General features: G+C 38.0%; 1 protein-coding gene and 1 long non-coding RNA gene across 4 annotated transcripts; one reads left to right on the top strand and one right to left on the bottom strand.

Moving 5' to 3' along the window:
• Positions 1-6899: 6899 nt before the first annotated feature.
• On the top strand, positions 6900-13078 carry LOC309707758 (F-BAR and double SH3 domains protein 2-like). Of its 3 annotated transcripts, XR_014277064.1 has the most exons (5): positions 6900-7051; positions 8967-9050; positions 10541-10724; positions 10809-10953; positions 12423-13078. XR_014277064.1 is itself a non-coding variant. In XM_082535267.1 (4 exons), the coding sequence occupies exons 1-4, from the start codon at positions 6950-6952 to the stop codon at positions 10892-10894; spliced, it is 456 nt and encodes a 151-aa protein (XP_082391393.1). In that variant the 5' UTR covers positions 6900-6949; the 3' UTR covers positions 10895-11728. The 3 variants fall into 3 exon arrangements, 2 of the variants coding, with proteins under 2 accessions (XP_082391393.1, XP_082391394.1); XM_082535267.1 differs by lacking the exon at positions 12423-13078 and having other exon boundaries at positions 10809-11728; XM_082535268.1 differs by lacking the exons at positions 6900-7051; positions 12423-13078 and adding an exon at positions 7350-7437 and having other exon boundaries at positions 10809-11728.
• LOC309707764 lies at positions 11908-15107 on the bottom strand. The gene is made up of 3 exons (XR_014277070.1): positions 14971-15107; positions 14716-14774; positions 11908-11990 (listed from the first exon to the last, which is right to left on the bottom strand). It is a non-coding gene; the product is annotated as an uncharacterized lncRNA (long non-coding RNA).
• Positions 15108-18264: the final 3157 nt, after the last annotated feature.

The raw sequence follows: 18264 nt of genomic DNA, 5'->3' as shown, positions 1-18264 counted from the left end.
TTTTTGCACTGAGGTCTGTTTATTGCAAATATCTTTGACTTGTTTTTGTGTCTTATAATGTTTATGTGTGTATTTATGTCTTGCATTGCTGTTAAATGTGTATTTATGTCTTGTATTACTGGTAATTAACTTTTTTGCACTGAGGTCTGTTTGTCACAAATATCTTTGACTTGTTTTTATGTCTTGTAATGTTTATGTGTGTATTTATGTCTTGTATTGCTGGTAAGTAACTTTCTTGCACTGAGGTCTGTTTATTGCAAATATCTTTGACTTGTTTTTATGTCTTATAATGTTTATGTGTGTATTTATGTCTTGTATTGCTGTTAAATGTGTATTTATGTCTTGTATTGCGGTTAAATTTGTATTTATGTCTTGTATTACTGGTAATTAACTTTTTTGCACTGAGGTCTGTTTATTGCAAATATCTTTGACTTGTTTTTATGTCTTGTAATGTTTATGTGTGTATTTATGTCTTGTATTACTGGTAATTAACTTTTTTGCACTGAGGTCTGTTTATTGCAAATATCTTTGACTTGTTTTTATGTCTTGTAATGTTTATGTGTGTATTTATGTCTTGTATTGCTGTTAAATGTGTATTTATGTCTTGTATTGCTGGTAAATAACTTTCTTGCACTGAGGTCTGTTTATTGCAAATATCTTTGACTTGTTTTTATGTCTTATAATGTTTATGTGTGTATTTATGTCTTGTATTGCTGTTAAATGTGTATTTATGTCTTGTATTGCGGTTAAATTTGTATTTATGTCTTGTATTGCTGGTAAGTAACTTTCTTGCACTGAGGTCTGTTTGTCACAAATATCTTTGACTTGTTTTTATGTCTTATAATGTTTATGTGTGTATTTATGTCTTGTATTACTGGTAATTAACTTTTTTGCACTGAGGTCTGTTTATTGCAAATATCTTTGACTTGTTTTTATGTCTTGTAATGTTTATGTGTGTATTTATGTCTTGTATTGCTGGTAAGTAACTTTCTTGCACTGAGGTCTGTTTGTCGCAAATATCTTTGACTTGTTTTTATGTCTTATAATGTTTATGTGTGTATTTATGTCTTGTATTGCTGGTAATTAACTTTTTTGCACTGAGGTCTGTTTATTGCAAATATCTTTGACCTGTTTTTATGTCTTATAATGTTTATGTGTGTATTTATGTCTTGTATTGCTGTTAAATGTGTATTTATGTCTTGTATTGCTGGTAAGTAACTTTCTTGCACTGAGGTCTGTTTATTGCAAATATCGTTGACCTGTTTTTATGTCTTGTAATGTTTATGTGTGTATTTATGTCTTGTATTGCTGTTAAATGTGTATTTATGTCTTGTATTGCGGTTAAATGTGTATTTATGTCTTGTATTACTGGTAATTAACTTTTTTGCACTGAGGTCTGTTTATTGCAAATATCTTTGACTTGTTTTTATGTCTTGTAATGTTTATGTGTGTATTTATGTCTTGTATTACTGGTAATTAACTTTTTTGCACTGAGGTCTGTTTATTGCAAATATCTTTGACTTGTTTTTATGTCTTATATGTGTGTATTTATGTCTTGTATTACTGGTAATTAACTTTTTTGCACTGAGGTCTGTTTATTGTAAATATCTTTGACTTGTTTTTATGTCTTGTAATGTTTATGTGTGTTTTTATGTCTTGCATTGCTGTTAAATGTGTATTTATGTCTTGTATTGCTGGTAAGTAACTTTCTTGCACTGAGGTCTGTTTGTCGCAAATATCTTTGACTTGTTTTTATGTCTTATAATGTTTATGTGTGTATTCATGTCTTGTATTGCTGTTAAATGTGTATTTATGTCTTGTATTGCTGGTAAGTAACTTTTTGCACTGAGGTCTGTTTATTGCAAATATCGTTGACCTGTTTTTATGTCTTGTAATGTTTATGTGTGTATTTATGTCTTGTATTGCTGTTAAATGTGTATTTATGTCTTGTATTGCGGTTAAATTTGTATTTATGTCTTGTATTGCTGGTAAGTAACTTTCTTGCACTGAGGTCTGTTTGTCACAAATATCTTTGACTTGTTTTTATGTCTTGTAATGTTTATGTGTGTATTTATGTCTTGTATTGCTGGTAATTAACTTTTTTGCACTGAGGTCTGTTTATTGCAAATATCTTTGACTTGTTTTTGTGTCTTATAATGTTTATGTGTGTATTTATGTCTTGCATTGCTGTTAAATGTGTATTTATGTCTTGTATTACTGGTAATTAACTTTTTTGCACTGAGGTCTGTTTGTCACAAATATCTTTGACTTGTTTTTATGTCTTGTAATGTTTATGTGTGTATTTATGTCTTGTATTGCTGGTAAGTAACTTTCTTGCACTGAGGTCTGTTTATTGCAAATATCTTTGACTTGTTTTTATGTCTTATAATGTTTATGTGTGTATTTATGTCTTGTATTGCTGTTAAATGTGTATTTATGTCTTGTATTGCGGTTAAATTTGTATTTATGTCTTGTATTGCTGGTAAGTAACTTTCTTGCACTGAGGTCTGTTTGTCACAAATATCTTTGACTTGTTTTTATGTCTTATAATGTTTATGTGTGTATTTATGTCTTGTATTACTGGTAATTAACTTTTTTGCACTGAGGTCTGTTTATTGCAAATATCTTTGACTTGTTTTTATGTCTTGTAATGTTTATGTGTGTATTTATGTCTTGCATTGCTGTTAAATGTGTATTTATGTCTTGCATTGCTGTTGAATGTGTATTTTTGTCTTGTATTGCTGTTAAATGTGTATTTATGTCTTGCATTGCTGTTAAATGTGTATTTATGTCTTGTATTGCTGTTAAATGTGTATTTATGTCTTGTATTGCTGGTAAGTAACTTTCTTGCACTGAGGTCTGTTTATTGCAAATATCTTTGACTTGTTTTTATGTCTTGCATTGCTGTTAAATGTGTATTTATGTCTTGCATTGCTGTTAAATGTGTATTTATGTCTTGTATTGCTGTTAAATGTGTATTTATGTCTTGTATTGCTGGTAAGTAACTTTCTTGCACTGAGGTCTGTTTATTGCAAATATCTTTAACTTGTTTTTATGTCTTATAATGTTTATGTGTGTATTTATGTCTTGTATTACTGGTAATTAACTTTTTTGCACTGAGGTCTGTTTATTGCAAATATCTTTAACTTGTTTTTATGTCTTGTAATGTTTATGTGTGTATGTATGTCTTGCATTGCTGTTAAATGTGTATTTATGTCTTGTATTGCTGGTAAGTAACTTTCTTGCACTGAGGTCTGTTTGTCGCAAATATCTTTGACTTGTTTTTATGTCTTATAATGTTTATGTGTGTATTTATGTCTTGTATTGCTAATTGTTAGGAACTACCTAACTTTATTTATTTTTTTAATAGTAAGATGTGTGTGTGCGCGCGTGCGTGTGTGTGTGCGCGCGCGCGTGTGTGTGCGCCTGTCTGTTTTTTGTCCACAGATGAGGTTTGAAGTGTCTGTGTGGTGCAGCTGGTCTGGTCTGTCTCTGTACAGTCCAGGCTGCACCCACCCATAAAACGGTGGAGGCTCACCAGGACATGCACACCTCACAAGTTCCCGGCTCTCTCGACTCGGTTGAAGACGGGTTTCTTGGAGAAGGGGAGGGCAGTGAGGCACAGTCCCCCGTCCCCCGACGCCCCTCGCGATGCCCCTCCTTCTTCGACTAACCCTCTGCATAGGAGCCGTGAGAGCCAGGAACTTGTGAGTTTTGTATGTCCACTCAGGCATCCTTCATACCTGGTCTGTAGGAAGTTCCTGTCAGAAGGAGGATGGACAGTGAACATTTTAAGCCCACTCGGCAGCGACAGATGGCCACCCCTTCCTGAGCCTGGTTCTGTCGGAGGTTTCTCCCCGTTAAAAGGGAGTTTTTCCTCCCCACCGTCGCCAAGTGCTTGCTCATAGGGGATTTTTTGGGCTTTTTTTCTTAAAACCAACCGCTGATAAGTTCACTGGCATCAAGTTTAGGACTCTGCAAATATTTAAATGGATAATTCGTCATCAAGTGAGGAATGATCCATTTAAATCATATTTGAGAGTCACATATATTTGTATATAAATATGATTTGTTGGACAATAAGGCAAATCACAGACTAATTTGGACAATTTGGAAAAATTAAATAAATAAAAAAAATTGGATAAAATGCATGTGTCATTGTTTCATATTGATTTCAAATAACATACCATTTGATTTCAACATATTTTTGTTACACTTGCAGTGGTGTTATTTTGTTATGATCCTGTTCCTTTTAAATATAAATATAAATCATCTAAATAGAAATGGAAAACTAGAAAGATTAAAAATATAGCTTTACTAATCTGAAAGTTATTTGTCATTGGATCCATCATTCCCACAGTGGAAACACATTATCTCATATTATGTTCAATTCAGTAGTTAAAAGTATAAAATTTAATAATGTCTATTTTTAGTTTACTTTGTTAATAAACACATTTTTTAGTATTTTAGAAACACTAACATCATACATATCCAAATATGAAGCAATGTTTTAACTCCCATTTACATACAGACCTGTGGCCAACTTTACAAACCATTTTGAATTTTTCCAGCTGAGGCGTTCAAAATAGATATACTTTTGATTGTCACAGTGTTATTTGGGCAGCTGCCTGCCTAATATAACATAACATCACCACAATATTTTACATTAAATGAGGAAATGTATCTTTGTTTCCTCAGCTAAGACTGCTTGGCTGCTGTAGCTTGTGTTTATGTTGAGAGTGACATCTGATTTAAAAGCAAGAAGCAAAAGCCACTGAGCACCATCAGTCAGCACAGAGGCAATGCTACAAATTTAAGGAACGAAGGTCAATTCTTTGTGTGTGTACATGCACAGAGCACATGTGCACACGGTTGTGCAGATTAACTCACAGATGTATATGACAACTCACGTTTGTGGCATTGACATTGTTTTCCAATCTTAAATGTAATACATACATTTCCGTCATTGGCCATAATTCTTGCAAGGAAGGGACTCAAAGGTCACAAGTTATTAAATAAAATTAATTAAACACACCATTAAAAGAAGTTCACTATTCACTCCTTAAACGTCATAGCTAGCAGCAGTTATTTATATCTATGAAAGAGAGAGCTTAATTGTTTGATTAAGCTTGATTGGAATGTCAGCTCCACACTGTGGCTGGTTGATTAAATAAGTTGGGGGAGCAAAAGTAAAATGAGCTACTTGTGGGATACTATTTAACTTGGGTTGGGTAAGCTGCTCATTTTATGCTCATTTTACTTTTCAGATGGTGTCAAGCCTGGCAGTTTGGTGTAATTGTTAGCCTTGTAATTCATAGTAATATATTTCTCACACACAACCTCAACCTCTGCCTCTCCATGTGAGCAGAGACGCAGCAGCATCTTGTTTCTACAGGAAGCCTGATTAAAATGTTAGGCATTTATACGGTGTACAAGATTAAAGAATATAAAACTGATATTACTAAACCTGACTTCCTTCCATCTATTTTCTGCTGCTTATCTGAGTCCGGTCATGATGCCCAGACGTCCCCCTCCCCAGCCACCTACTTCTGCTCTTCCTGGAGAACAGTGAGCCGCCACTCTGGTGCCTTTCGGTGTAAACGAGTAGCTTTCCAAATAACTCAGCTCTTCATCGTGTTTCTAAGGCAGAGGTCAGACATCCTTCAGAAGATGCTCATTTGTGTCAGATTTTAGTCATAGGTAAAGGTATGACTGTAGACTGACGGGTAAATCAACAGGGATCAATACCCTGCTCCTCTTTTTTCCAATACAAGTTCCTCTATCAAATCATTTTTTGACACTTGAGTCAGCAGTCCAAGCAGAGATGTCCAGAAGTTCCTTTTCCCACTTAAGTGGTATTTATGGTCACACAAATGCGTCTGACAACAGACAGGCAGCGAATACTGGGATACCACGGCGAACCGGCCGAGATACATAATGTGTCCAGTGTGTGTTTGGTCTGCCCTTACCAGCTCGTCTAGGAGACATTCTGGAGGCCTCCTATTTCAGATGCCAGTCAAACCACCTACACTGGCTCCTTTCCTTTCTGTGAATGATCGCAGTTGAGGAGGAGAAGCTATGCTGTCCCCTGGTATGGTCTCCCCAAGGCAACTGGTTCTTGATGAGGGGCCAAACTTAAGTACAATTCAAAAGACCAAAGTTACTAGCCTGGGACCAGTACTGGGGAGGTTTCTTTGTTTTCCAGAACAGCTAATAGCTGTGCCCCATGAGTTCAGCTTAAAATATCCACACAGGTACTTCGTCCTCCCTCGGGTGGGCAGAGAGCTTTGTGGTCCAGGTTGTGGTCCAGTCCCCGGCTGCTTTAGCTGGCTTTAGAAAAAACCTGAAATTAGAATTAAAACTGTTTGTACCTTCACCTGTGTTACTTACAGTGATATGTTATGTAATTTGTTAACTGTCTCTTTAAGCTTTCAGCAGCTGGAGAGTTAAAAATAGTCTGTGTGAAAATAGGCAGGCGGTGAACTCGAGCCTGTGATACGTTTTTAATGTCAGGCTGTGACCACAAACACCAGAGTGGTCATCAGCATTCAGATCAGCTGATAGTAACCAGAAACGGCTTTATGGTCATTCTCTTAATTGTTATTGGCGTTTTCTTTTATTTGACTTGTTTAAAATAATAAAAAGCTGATTTGGGTTCATTTTATAAGCAAATCACATAACTTAATACAACAGAAATAAACTGACAGAGTAATGGAAAATAAAAAATTATAAATGTGGCCCAAAGCTACACGGATCACTGGCCACAATTCATTCAGCTGGAGGTCTTTTTTTTTTTTCAAAGTTAATTTTAAATAGAAATAAATGTGGGCAAGAAATTAAAACTAAATAGGGAGCAAGCCTGAACCCTAAAGGCTTTACTAAGTGTTAATTATGCAGGTTTAGACATGGGCTGATTTGTAAGCTTGTGATAAACCTTAAATAAGTATATATGTATATTTTTGTCTGTTCCCTTGAAACGCATGCAGGTTCTGCAGGAGTTTCACCAGCAGCTGTTTGTGCAGAAGAACATGGCGTTCCAGCAAGCAGTACGGTAAATACTGATGTTTTTCTCTTTTTATTCATTATTAAATGCATAAAATATCACATGCGATTGCTTTTAGTGATTATTGGGGAAAATAAACTCGTATTTATTATGCATGGAATGAAATCCCCAACCTTAAAAATTTAGAACTTAACATGATTTCTCTAAAATGTTCAAGTAAAACTTGAAGAATAATTTTTGAAACTATTAAAATCCAAATCTCAAAGTGTTTGGGTTGCTTTTAATACAAATTTTGTAGCATAAAATAAGGTTCGTGTTTGACTAATTTAGTTGGCAGGAGGTGTTAATCAGTTTACCGGAAAATCAATTTCTACAGAAAAGTGAAGTGAAATGTGGATCCTTCAGGTTTGAACTGCACAGGTTGGAAACCACAGGTAAAATGCTGTAATGAACACAGATCAGAGGAGATTGTTGAGAAGTGGAACAAAGCTCAACAGATGACAGATTAATTTGTTTAGACAACAATCAATACAAAATCAGACGAGTGGAACAAGCAGCTCACGGGCATCCTGAAAGCTGAGCTGGCCGTGGCCACAAAAGCCCGGACTGGACTCGGCTCAGGACCTTGATGCTCAAAGCGGCTTTAGGCAGAGCAGATCCACCTTTTTGGTCCAGAGTTAAACATCTCAACAATACCAGATGCAGAAAAGATTTTTTTTTTTTTTAGACATTCATGATCACTGGAGTATGAAGCTTGAGAAGCTGGGTGATGACCTTTCCTCTAAATTGATACACAAGCAGGAAAAAATGTTCTAATTTTCTAAAAAATTGTAAGTAACAGACAAAGTAGCTCCATTGTTTGAGTGTCAATAATCTGTCTGCACTGAAATAAACAACTAATTTAAATAGATTTTAATCACAAAAGTGCTGCACACACATTATGGAACAGTCTGGGTAAGAAGTCAAAGCAGGAAACATAATAAGTCCTGCGTGATTGGTCTTTATCTTTGTTAGTCTGAACTATGAGCCTGAAGGCAGAACAGTGAACTTTGTACTGTACTCCTTTCCCTGCACAGGAACTTAGATTATTTCCCATTTTTAGTTTTTATTTACAGATGTGTCGTCTCATTTCCTCACCGTGGGACTATTTCCAGCTCGTGTTTGTTCCGACTTTATCAGACTGTTTATCTTCCTAAATAAATGCACAACCTCCACTTTTAATTAAATATTTGGATTGGACGTGGATCTTTAACATGTCACCAGGTGAAGGACTGGTGACATCCTTCAGAAGATGCTCATTTGTGTCAGATTTTAGTCATAGGTAAAGTTATGACTGTAGACTGACGGGTAAATCAACAGGGATCAATACCCTGCTCCTCTTTTTTCCAATACAAGTTCCTCTATCAAATCATTTTTTGACACTTGAGTCAGCAGTCCAAGCAGAGATGACCAGAAGTTCCTTTTCCCACTTAAGTGGTATTTATGGTCACACAAATGCGTCTGACAACAGACAGGCAGCGAATACTGGGATACCAGTTATAATTCTGACTTTGAAGTGAAGCCACTTTTTGTTTTGGCTGTTTTTAATCAGTTCCAGTCGTGTTTAACCCCCATTTAGATTTACTTTCCCAAACTTTGTGGCACTAATGATTCTGTGTCCAGGTTTAAAACACCTGCTCTTTGAATTTGTACAGAAATTCTAGTTTAAGTCTGAGTTTTGTGCTGCTTTGGAGTATTAGTTGTTTTATATTACCTGAGTCCTGAGTAAAGTGTGGTATAAATGCAGGCATGGTCTCAGTGTTTTCTTCAGTGTTCTGGCTGATGTTATTGAAGCCACAGTGAGCATTTTTGTCCGTTCACCAGTGTGGCGGTATTTGAAAAATATACATCACGGGTGAAATGAAGATGGTTAAACTGTTACATCGCAGCTTTAATTTGAATGAACGTGTTTGTCTGTCTGCAGGCTTCTCAGCCAGACGAGCTGACCATCGAGGAGCAGGAAATCTTGGAGGTCATCGATGATGGCGACATGGAGGACTGGGTCAAGGTACAAAAATAACACAAACACAGTTATGTAGCAGATGCACTCTCATGTTTGAGGGTTGGTTGTTTTGTGTATTAGTTCACTCTCTGGCTCTTAGACTGTTTGACAAACATTTAGTTTCAGTTTTTATAAGACCCCGCACCGGTACAGACTATCTACTGGACGTTTTAGTGTTTCTCTGGGATCAGTTGAACTGATGTGGCTTCAGGAATTAGAATAATTCAACTAAAATGCGTGCGGTGCATTGAGGCAGGTCAGGTTGGCCTGGGTGGTAGAAGCTCTGCTGAACATACAGACAAATCAAAAAATGTACAAATACACAGTTCTCTGCTTCTTTTTTGGCCCTGCAGCCGTAAAGGGCTGATGGGAGATTCTCGTCACGCAGCCGGGCAGGCAGGTGGGCGGGCATGGCACCCAAGTTTGTGAATGCAATAATTCATGAATGAGGCAGTTTTTAAATTCATACCTTAAGTGCAGCTACTGAAAATCTGGACCAAATCCTGATTGATGGTGATCCAATCCTGCCTCAGCAGCGCTCCGGTTTGATCACAGTTTGTCAGCTTCTGCTTTTTAACAGCGGTTCGTGGACTCTTGATCAGTTTGAGATCTGCGGAGTGACCTGGTCATGGATATAAAATGTTAATTTGATGATCTCCCAGCTACTTAGTTGTCATTTTCACTTTGTTTGTCACAGACTGTTACAAAGTTGCTCCTGGACCTTTGGGAGAAAATTTGAGAAGTCTTTGAGGACATTTTTCGGGTGGTCAGTGGTGTCTACTTAAATGTAGAAATGTCAGCTGTGGATGCTCCCATCATTGTGTGAAGTCATTCTTTTATAAACGCCTCTGCAGAGCTGCTGGTGTGTAGTCATTGTGTACTTTGTGTGTGGTTGTTTTCAGATCATTTCCCTGAAGGAACATTGTGCATTGTTGCTGTTTTACTTTTGTTTATTGTGTAAGTCTGGCTTTCCTGTGAGCCATTGTGCAAATGTTCCACGTGTTGAGCCAATATTTTATGTATATTTACTTAGGTGATTATCTTTTCATATACAGATATAGTGTTTTAATGGGGTATTTATTTTAATGAATATAATCATACATAAAAATGTGAGCAATATCATTTATATAGATCTGTTTTAGTGCTGTGATTCCCCACAGCATGCCCCAACAGAGATCCCAATACCTCTGAGTGTTTTCAATCTGAATGAAAATAAGTAAGCAGCGGAAGGGGAGGCCACCGGTGTTCATGAAATCAAGCTTCATGAATTCAGCAGAGGCTTGTTTAGGATTTTAGATTTCTCGTTAATTCAGGAAGAGAGAACAAAAGCTCTCCTATTATTCTCTTTGTGGCTGTTATTAAATTCTGGCGACGATGCAGTGATATTATTACAGCCCTACTCTTTACATCTGATTTTATTTTTTCTCATTAGGAGTTTTCCTGTTGAAACATTTTTGGCTGTTGTCATCGTCTGTGTGCATTGTCTGTGTTTCCAGGCCAGAAACCGTAGCGGACAGGTGGGCTACGTCCCGGAGAAATACCTGCAGCTGCCCTCCTCCAACAGCCTGCTGAGCATGCTGCAGTCGCTGGCCGCGCTGGACGCCCGATCCCAGTCCTCCAGCAACTCCACCGAACCTGAAACCGAACTCCCAACCGGCTCCGTCAACGGAGACTCCAGTGGTGAGATCCGCCTCCACCAGATAATATCGGAGTTTTGATTTCCTGCTTTGTTTAATACCCTCGTTGCCACTGTCTGTGTTGCAGTTTCATTCGCAAAGGCTTTGTACGACTACGCGGACAAACGGAAGATGAGCTGTCGTTCCCAGAAGGCGCCATCATCCCCATCCTGAGCAGAGAGACCCACGAGGACGATGGCTTCTGGGAGGGCGAGTTTAACGGCGTTGTTGGTGTAAGAGTTCAAATAATAGTTTGCAAAAGCTTGTGACTGCAAAATTGTGTCTGCCTAAGGGACAGTTTGTTCCAGGAGATAAGCGAGAGTTAGAAGATTAATAGGAAGCACCTGGCCTCCAGACGGAGAAGATGTCCTTTTAAATGTGTCCAAAGTCGTCAACAGAACATTTGTGGTTTTGAAACTTATGCCTGTGTTGTATCTGCTTGACGCATGAGGGGGCGTCATAAAAGTAAACCCTGATGGTATAAAACAACTGCTTGTGTATCATTGGGCGGAGATCGATGCTGTCTGTGGGCAGTGTTCATCTCCCCACGCGCGTGTTCATTAAAATCATTGTTTGACCGAAGCTCTTCTGGACCATTATTGTTTTGTGCTCACCCTCAATATTTGAACTCGTAACAAACAGCAATAACGGCAAAACATGTAATGGACGTGCTGGTCCACTAGACAACATCATGTTGATGTAAAGCTTTGGGTCTCTTATGCAAAGTAAAGAGGCTGAAATAAGGTGTCCATGAGTATCAGTTTTCAACATTCAGTATTAAGAGACAAAGACTGTACGGGTTGGGCCAGTCGTCAAGTCCTGGAGCAAAGTGAGCCTGCAAATCAATAAGATGCAAATCAGTTTATACCTTTCATATAATGTTTGAATTTGTTTATTCTGAGTTTTATTGTTCAGTTAGTTTCCACAGTTCATATATCATGTGTAATTTTTCATTAGTTTCAGTGTTTGTTTGTATTTTATTCTATTATTGATGGTTGTGTTGACAGATTTGTCCAAATTTAAAGCTATAGATGTGAACTTTTGGTTCCTTTATTATTACCTGTATAATTAGTTTCAGTCTTTGTGAAGTGGGGAAGGAGGACCCAAAAGCAGGACTCGTGCGATGGAGAGTGCTCTTTATTTACAGTGGAGTAAATAAGACAACACAATAATCCCTTGAGCTCCCTCGACTCCTGTGTCATGTCTTCACCCAAAACTCCGTGCTCTCTGCTCCGTGGCTGCTGTCCACCTGTGCTCCACTCTCCTCCTCCTGGGAAAAAAAACAACAGAGGCAGCCGTCAGGACACCATGCCGCCCAATCAACAAAAAACAGTCCCAGTCTAAATAATCTAAAAGACCAACCACGGCTCCAGTGATGGCAACACACAGTTCTAGTGACCAACCCAGTGGGCGGCACTCGAGACGAAGCAGTTCAGGTGGCCTGCACACATTTAGTATCAGGCTTTACAAAAAAAAAGTATCAACTATGTTAGGATCCATGTTCATCATGTGTGATGTGTGTTTACATTTGAAGGTGTTTGTGGATTTGTCACCTCTCTTCAAGGTGTGGTTTGTGTTTGATGCTGAAACAGATAAAGACTGCTGATTGGCTGAAGTGGGGTTCAATAAAAATTGTTTGGTTGTTGTTTTGGGCACTGCTCAGGTCCACATTAAATAAACTGCTGCTCATGTGTGTTTGTAGGTTCTCAGTCATCCAGGTCATGGTTGTCTAAGGAGCCTGGAAAGAAAGCGACTTTACTTCTTTAAGGTTCTGGATGATGTTTAACTTCTGATCCAAGAAGCTTCTTCAGTTGATGTGCTTCCTTTGCTCATTTTCCACCTCTGCACAGTTTCATTTGATGACAGTGCAGTGCAGTTCTCCCAAACATACAACAGAGGGCGCTATGCACATTCACTGAAGTGCAGAAAAATACAAGTGGAGGAGGAAACAAACAGCAGCATCAAGAGAGAAAACTGAAGTGTTCAAAGCGAGTTACTTTAGTCTCTTATTGTAATATTAATCGACATCTAAACATCACGTTGATGCTTCATGTTTGACTTCCGTGTCCTTTTACTGCTCAGTTGGAAAATATTGATGCAATTTAAAAGAAGAGGAGAAGAGTAATTTCTCTGTACTACTTCAAAAGTAATTTGAAAGCACTGCCTCATATGGAAAATGAATCATGATGAAATCCTGAAACAAATAGTGTTTGTGAATATGAAGAGTTTAGTTTTCATTTTGGTCTTAGAAGTATAAAAATGCAGGACTGAAGACAAGATGGAAATGATGTGTTATGAGAAATAAAACACATATGTCGCTATGTACTATAATTTTATTTTGTTTATTTTTTGTTCTTGTAGGTTTTTTGCTTTAGTGTAAATTTTGAAAGCACTGCTTTTAGTTTGAAAATTGGATTCAGTGTTTAGAGTTCGGACAAAACAATGGACGGTTTCAAGAAATGTATTTTATCAACAAAACTTATTTTGATGGTTACTGTATTTATTTTAATGCCCTCAGTGCAGTGATTGAAAAAAAGTTCATCTGACACCAATGAGCCAACAGCCTCCACGTAAACATTTCTTTTTTTCTTTCTTTTTTTTTAAACAGGGTTTAATCAGCGCTGACATACAGACATTTATGCGCTGGGTATAACAGACATGCTTACCGTGTGAAAGGACCGCGGATGTCTTGGAGCAGAGAAACATGCTGTATTGTTGTTTTTCTTTATTGCATAAGCAGCGCCCGACTGTCAGAAACGCTCTGTGCGGGTAGCAAAGTCGGCTCCAACGCACCTGCAGGCATCCATTTGAAAGAAAGGTGTCGCTGCGGCTAGGCTCTCGGGATAGTCAGACTTTTATTTATATTTGCGGCATTCTGGTGCATTAAAACTAGCAGCCTCTGTGTCCCGCTTGGATCACCATTCTGAAAATTCAGATATTTAAATAAAATGATGAATCGGCGAGTGATGAGGAGCCACGTAGATCCTGAAATGAGGTTTGATTAAATTAAACTCTTATGAACAGTGATGACGCGTTCCAAACAAACGATGCTTTCTACATGGCCAAATTGTGTGCAAACTACCTCACAGCGCTGTGTCCGGGGTCCGAAAAAAAAAGTTAAAACGATATACCTTGCGAAAGTTGTGAAGTGCTGAGGAAAATACTGTGTGTCTGATGGGGTGTTTTTATATAGGTGGACTTGGTTTCAGTTGACCTCTGACATGGAGAGACGAAAAGAGCAGTTTGTAAAGAAAAAAGGTGGAAACTATGGAACTACAGTTGGGATGTGTGTGCTGGGATGCTCTTGATAAGTATGCAGCTTTTATTGTTTTATGACTTGTTTTGCTGACTGTTGGGGCCCTACCTGTAACCCCCTCTGTCTAATCATCAAGTCTTACTGTTGCAGTGCGTTTGTGTGGCTACTAGACAATTATAGGTTGTATTAAAGCAGGGGTGTCAAACTCAAATACACAGTGGGCCAAAATTCAAAACTGGAACAAAGTCGTGGGCTAACATTAATATTTATTGAAAAAAAAAATCTTCCTCCAGATATAAGAATGAATATTTTCTTATGGACTCAAATAAGTTTTGCTGGAAACCTGAATATGGAACAAGCAAAGCTTAATACTAAACAATATATATATTAGCTGTATAATACCAGTAGGCCAGCTCTAATAGTAATTTGGTATGGCTTCGCGGGCCAAATGTAATTAGGCTGCGGGCCAGAGTTTGACACCTGTGTATTAAAGGAACATTGGGGGGTCGATACAGTGCTATTGTGGCTAGTTAAGAATGTGGTTTTTAGAAGTATCACAAGAAAAGTTTATTTCTAAAGGGATACATGTTGTTTGTGGTACTCTGTTTTAAAAACTATTAGCCTCTGTGTCTTTCAGAGCACAAAAGAAAAGTGAAATGCTCCTAAACTAGTTATATTACTACTGAGGTTGAGGCAGTAACAAAGTTCTTTAAATCATCAGGCAAGAAAATCCAGAAACCTTGGGTTAGCCGTGGCTATCCGGGTCATCTGAGCCCGAATAGCCTCCTTCTCCTCCTCCTGCACAGGAAATAATCCAAAGTCCGTTAAATTCAAAAGAGTCACTGAAATAAATGTCTGCTGGGTAAAACACGGTCAGGTTAAAAGCGAGCCGTTTAATGTGGCTGATAAACGAGTACAAAAACAAAAGGCAGATGCACACAAGAAAGAACCTAACTAGAAGTAAACTGGGAAAACTAAATGCAAAGAACAAAACCTTGAACGTTGCAAAAACATAAACATGGACACTCCTGGAGACATGGAACAACAGACAACCTGACAAAGAATGAACAGAAACACACAGAATAAATACACACAAGGGTGATTAGGGGGAAGTGGAAACACATGGGGAAACAGCTGACACTACTCTGACATAAGGAGACAAAGGAAGCAAAGCTGACAACACTGAAATAGGACACAGACCTTCAAAATAAAACAGGAAACATGAGACGCAGACAAGACAATATAAACTTGATAACATAAGAGGGCAAAGGGAGACTAAAACACAGGGGTAGAAGACACAAGAGGAATCTAAATAAACAAATGAGCTTAGATAACCTGATGAACTTAAAAATAAACCATAAACATCAAAAATAAACTAAAACTTAAAACGCTGGGTCAAAAGACCCAGGATCGTGACAGTGGGAGGTTGAAGCTGCCACAGGGCAAAAGCAGGACAGGCTGCCAGTTTATCACAGGGCTAACACAATATATGTGATAGAAAATCAACTGAAATGTTTGATATTTATTTATAATAATAAGAGAATAACTACTATTTATAATAATATTATAGTTGTTATTATAAATATGTGTATATTTTTTATAACACCCAACATAAAAGGCTTCTTTCCAAACCTGAGCTGTTTCAGACGCTTCTTGAAATTCTGACTTCTCTGAACTCAAATTCAAATACAAATACAAATTCAAAATACAAATACAAATTCAAATTTTATTTGTCACGTACACAGTCATACACAGTACGATATGTAGTGAAATGCTTGGACAACTGCTCGTGACCTAAAGAAAACAAAAAAAGGAAAAGGCTATGAATAAGATAGGAAATAAATATGAAAAATTAAAAAGGGTAAATTTAACTAGGAAGGAATAGAATATAAATTAAGGTTAAAAATGAAATAACTGTACAACACAAATTAGAATGAAGGGTAAATTTAACTGGGAAGAATAAGATAAAGATAAATATATAAATTAAAGTTGAAAATAAAATAACTGTACAACAAAATACACAATATAGAACTATATAAGAATGTATGAAGAAATCTAAATATAAATAAATATATACACAATAACAGCAGCTGTACAAGTATTAACCGGAAATGAAGAATATAGTGACCAGTGTTGTGCAAAACCAAAGTCCAGAAAGTCCAGTGTGTGTGTAAGAACTGTATGTGTGGGTCAGTACTGTGTGGTGGTGTGATTGAGAGACCGTATCGCCTGCGGGAAGAAGCTCCTCCTCAGTCTCTCTGTGTTGGTCTTCAGGGAGCGGAATCGCTTTCCTGACCTCAACAGAGAGAACAGTCTGTTGTTGGGATGGCTGAGGTCCTTCACGATCTTCCTGGCCTTGGTCCAGCACCGAACTCAGTGTAAGGTGTCTGCTCCCTCACTGTGGCTGTGCCTGGAAGTACTTCTGCTTCTTGTCTTCCCCTAATGCAGCTTTAAAGTATTAAGTATGAAGCAACAGTGCTTCTCTTTGCGCCTCTGAAATCTGTGTTCTCTCTACTGATAAACAAAAGAAACAATGTAAAATGTATTAATAAATCAGTAACAAAAATATAGCGTAGAAGGTAAGTAGAGATTTTCATACCATCTTCAAGCCTAATGCTTTTAAGTCCCACACTCAATGCAGCCTGACTCAAAACCTGATTCTAAATGGTTCAGCACAGACACAGACTCGCTGACTTTTTATAGTCACTCTATAAATGCTGTCCATTTAAATCATCTCACTTGTAAACACTGCCGTATCCACCGGAGATCAGTGAGAATGGATTCTGGAGTCTTCCCATCCTCCTGTTAGTGATCCTCCATCTGAATGGATGATAACAACCTTCTGAACTGACTAGCAGGTGTAGAAAGCCCGACTAGCCCATATCTATGGGACTGATCACTGCTGATAAACCCACTAAATGGATGGATAAGAGCTCTGGTCACATTTGGAGTTGGGCCACAGCTCTGCACAGTGGCTGCCAAATGGTCGTCTTCTATTGTGAAATTCAGCACAGCAGAGAAGAAATAGCACATTATGACACAGTATGATGGAAAGGCAAATAAGAAGAGTGTGTAAATTAATAGATTCAACTCATGTTTTACTTTACATTTTGACAGCATGACTGCTCTTCCCTTCCATCAAGTACATTTTTCCATTTCTAGAATCCCTAGAAGCCAGAAACACAAAACAAGGCTACGTCCACACGTACACGGGTGTTTTTGAAAACGGAGATTTTCCGTTTTCGGTTTTTTTAAAAATCCCGTCCACACGTAAAAGCCAAAGACGAAGGAAAACGCTGCTAGGAACATGCCAAAGCAGCAGATGGCGCTATATTCCTATCCATGTAGAAATGTTGGCCAATCAGAAGTCAGCCTGGGTGGGAAAGAGTAAACAAAGATGGCGCATAGAAGCAGAACTGAGTCCTATGTGTGGAGGGACAGTAGCTGTGTAAGCATTTAAACACTGCAGAGAGTAAAATGAACAGTAATGGTATTTTGTGTAAGTCCGCCATTGTAGAAATTCATTTCACCGAAACAATAACCTGGCGCACAGTGTGACGTCAAAAAATGCGCACACCTTTGACGCTGCGTTTTCTCCGTTTTTCTCGTCCACACGTAAACGCAAAAACTGAGTTTTCAAAAATATCCACCCTGGCTGGAGTTTTTAAAAATCTCCGTTTTCAGTGACCGAAAACGCCGTTTACGTGTGGACGAAAGGTGCGAACGCATAGAAAAATCTGCGTTTTCAAAAGTACCCGGGTACGTGTGGACGTAGCCCAAGATACTGCTGTTATTATTAAATAGTTTCAATTTGTTTCTTAGTTTATTTGTGATTTAAATTTTCACCTTTCATCTTTATGCTTAGTTTGTTCTGGTTACTTTGAATTTTGTAGCCTCGAGCTTATTTCTCAGACTATCTCCTTTTGTAATTTGTAAAAATAGTTCAGTGAGTTTATTTTCCTCCATTGTCCTGCGTTCTGTGTCACGTCTGTGTTTCTGTTCTTGCACACCAAGTTACTTATTGTGTTAGTCTGTTGTCTCTTGTGGTTTTTATTTTGTTTTACGTCGCTTGTCTCGTTTTCTTATTTAGGTTCAGCTGCCCTCCCAGGTGTCTCCTGTTTGTCCTGAGCTCCCTCAGTTTGTCTTAATTGGTTGCTGTGTCCTCCCTCTCTGTATTGTTTCCTTCCTCAGTGTTTCCCTGGTTTTGCTAGTATCCAGTTTCCCTGCTGCTGCCCTGCCACTGTGTTTTTGTATTTTTTGCTACTGCATTGAAGCTGATCTTTGAGTT

Source organism: Aulonocara stuartgranti (genome assembly GCF_965226115.1).
Source record: "Aulonocara stuartgranti genome assembly, chromosome: 6".
Taxonomy (NCBI): Eukaryota; Metazoa; Chordata; class Actinopteri; order Cichliformes; family Cichlidae; genus Aulonocara; species Aulonocara stuartgranti.
Note: the sequence above shows the minus strand (reverse complement) of the source record. Positions and strands in the feature narration are given on the sequence as shown.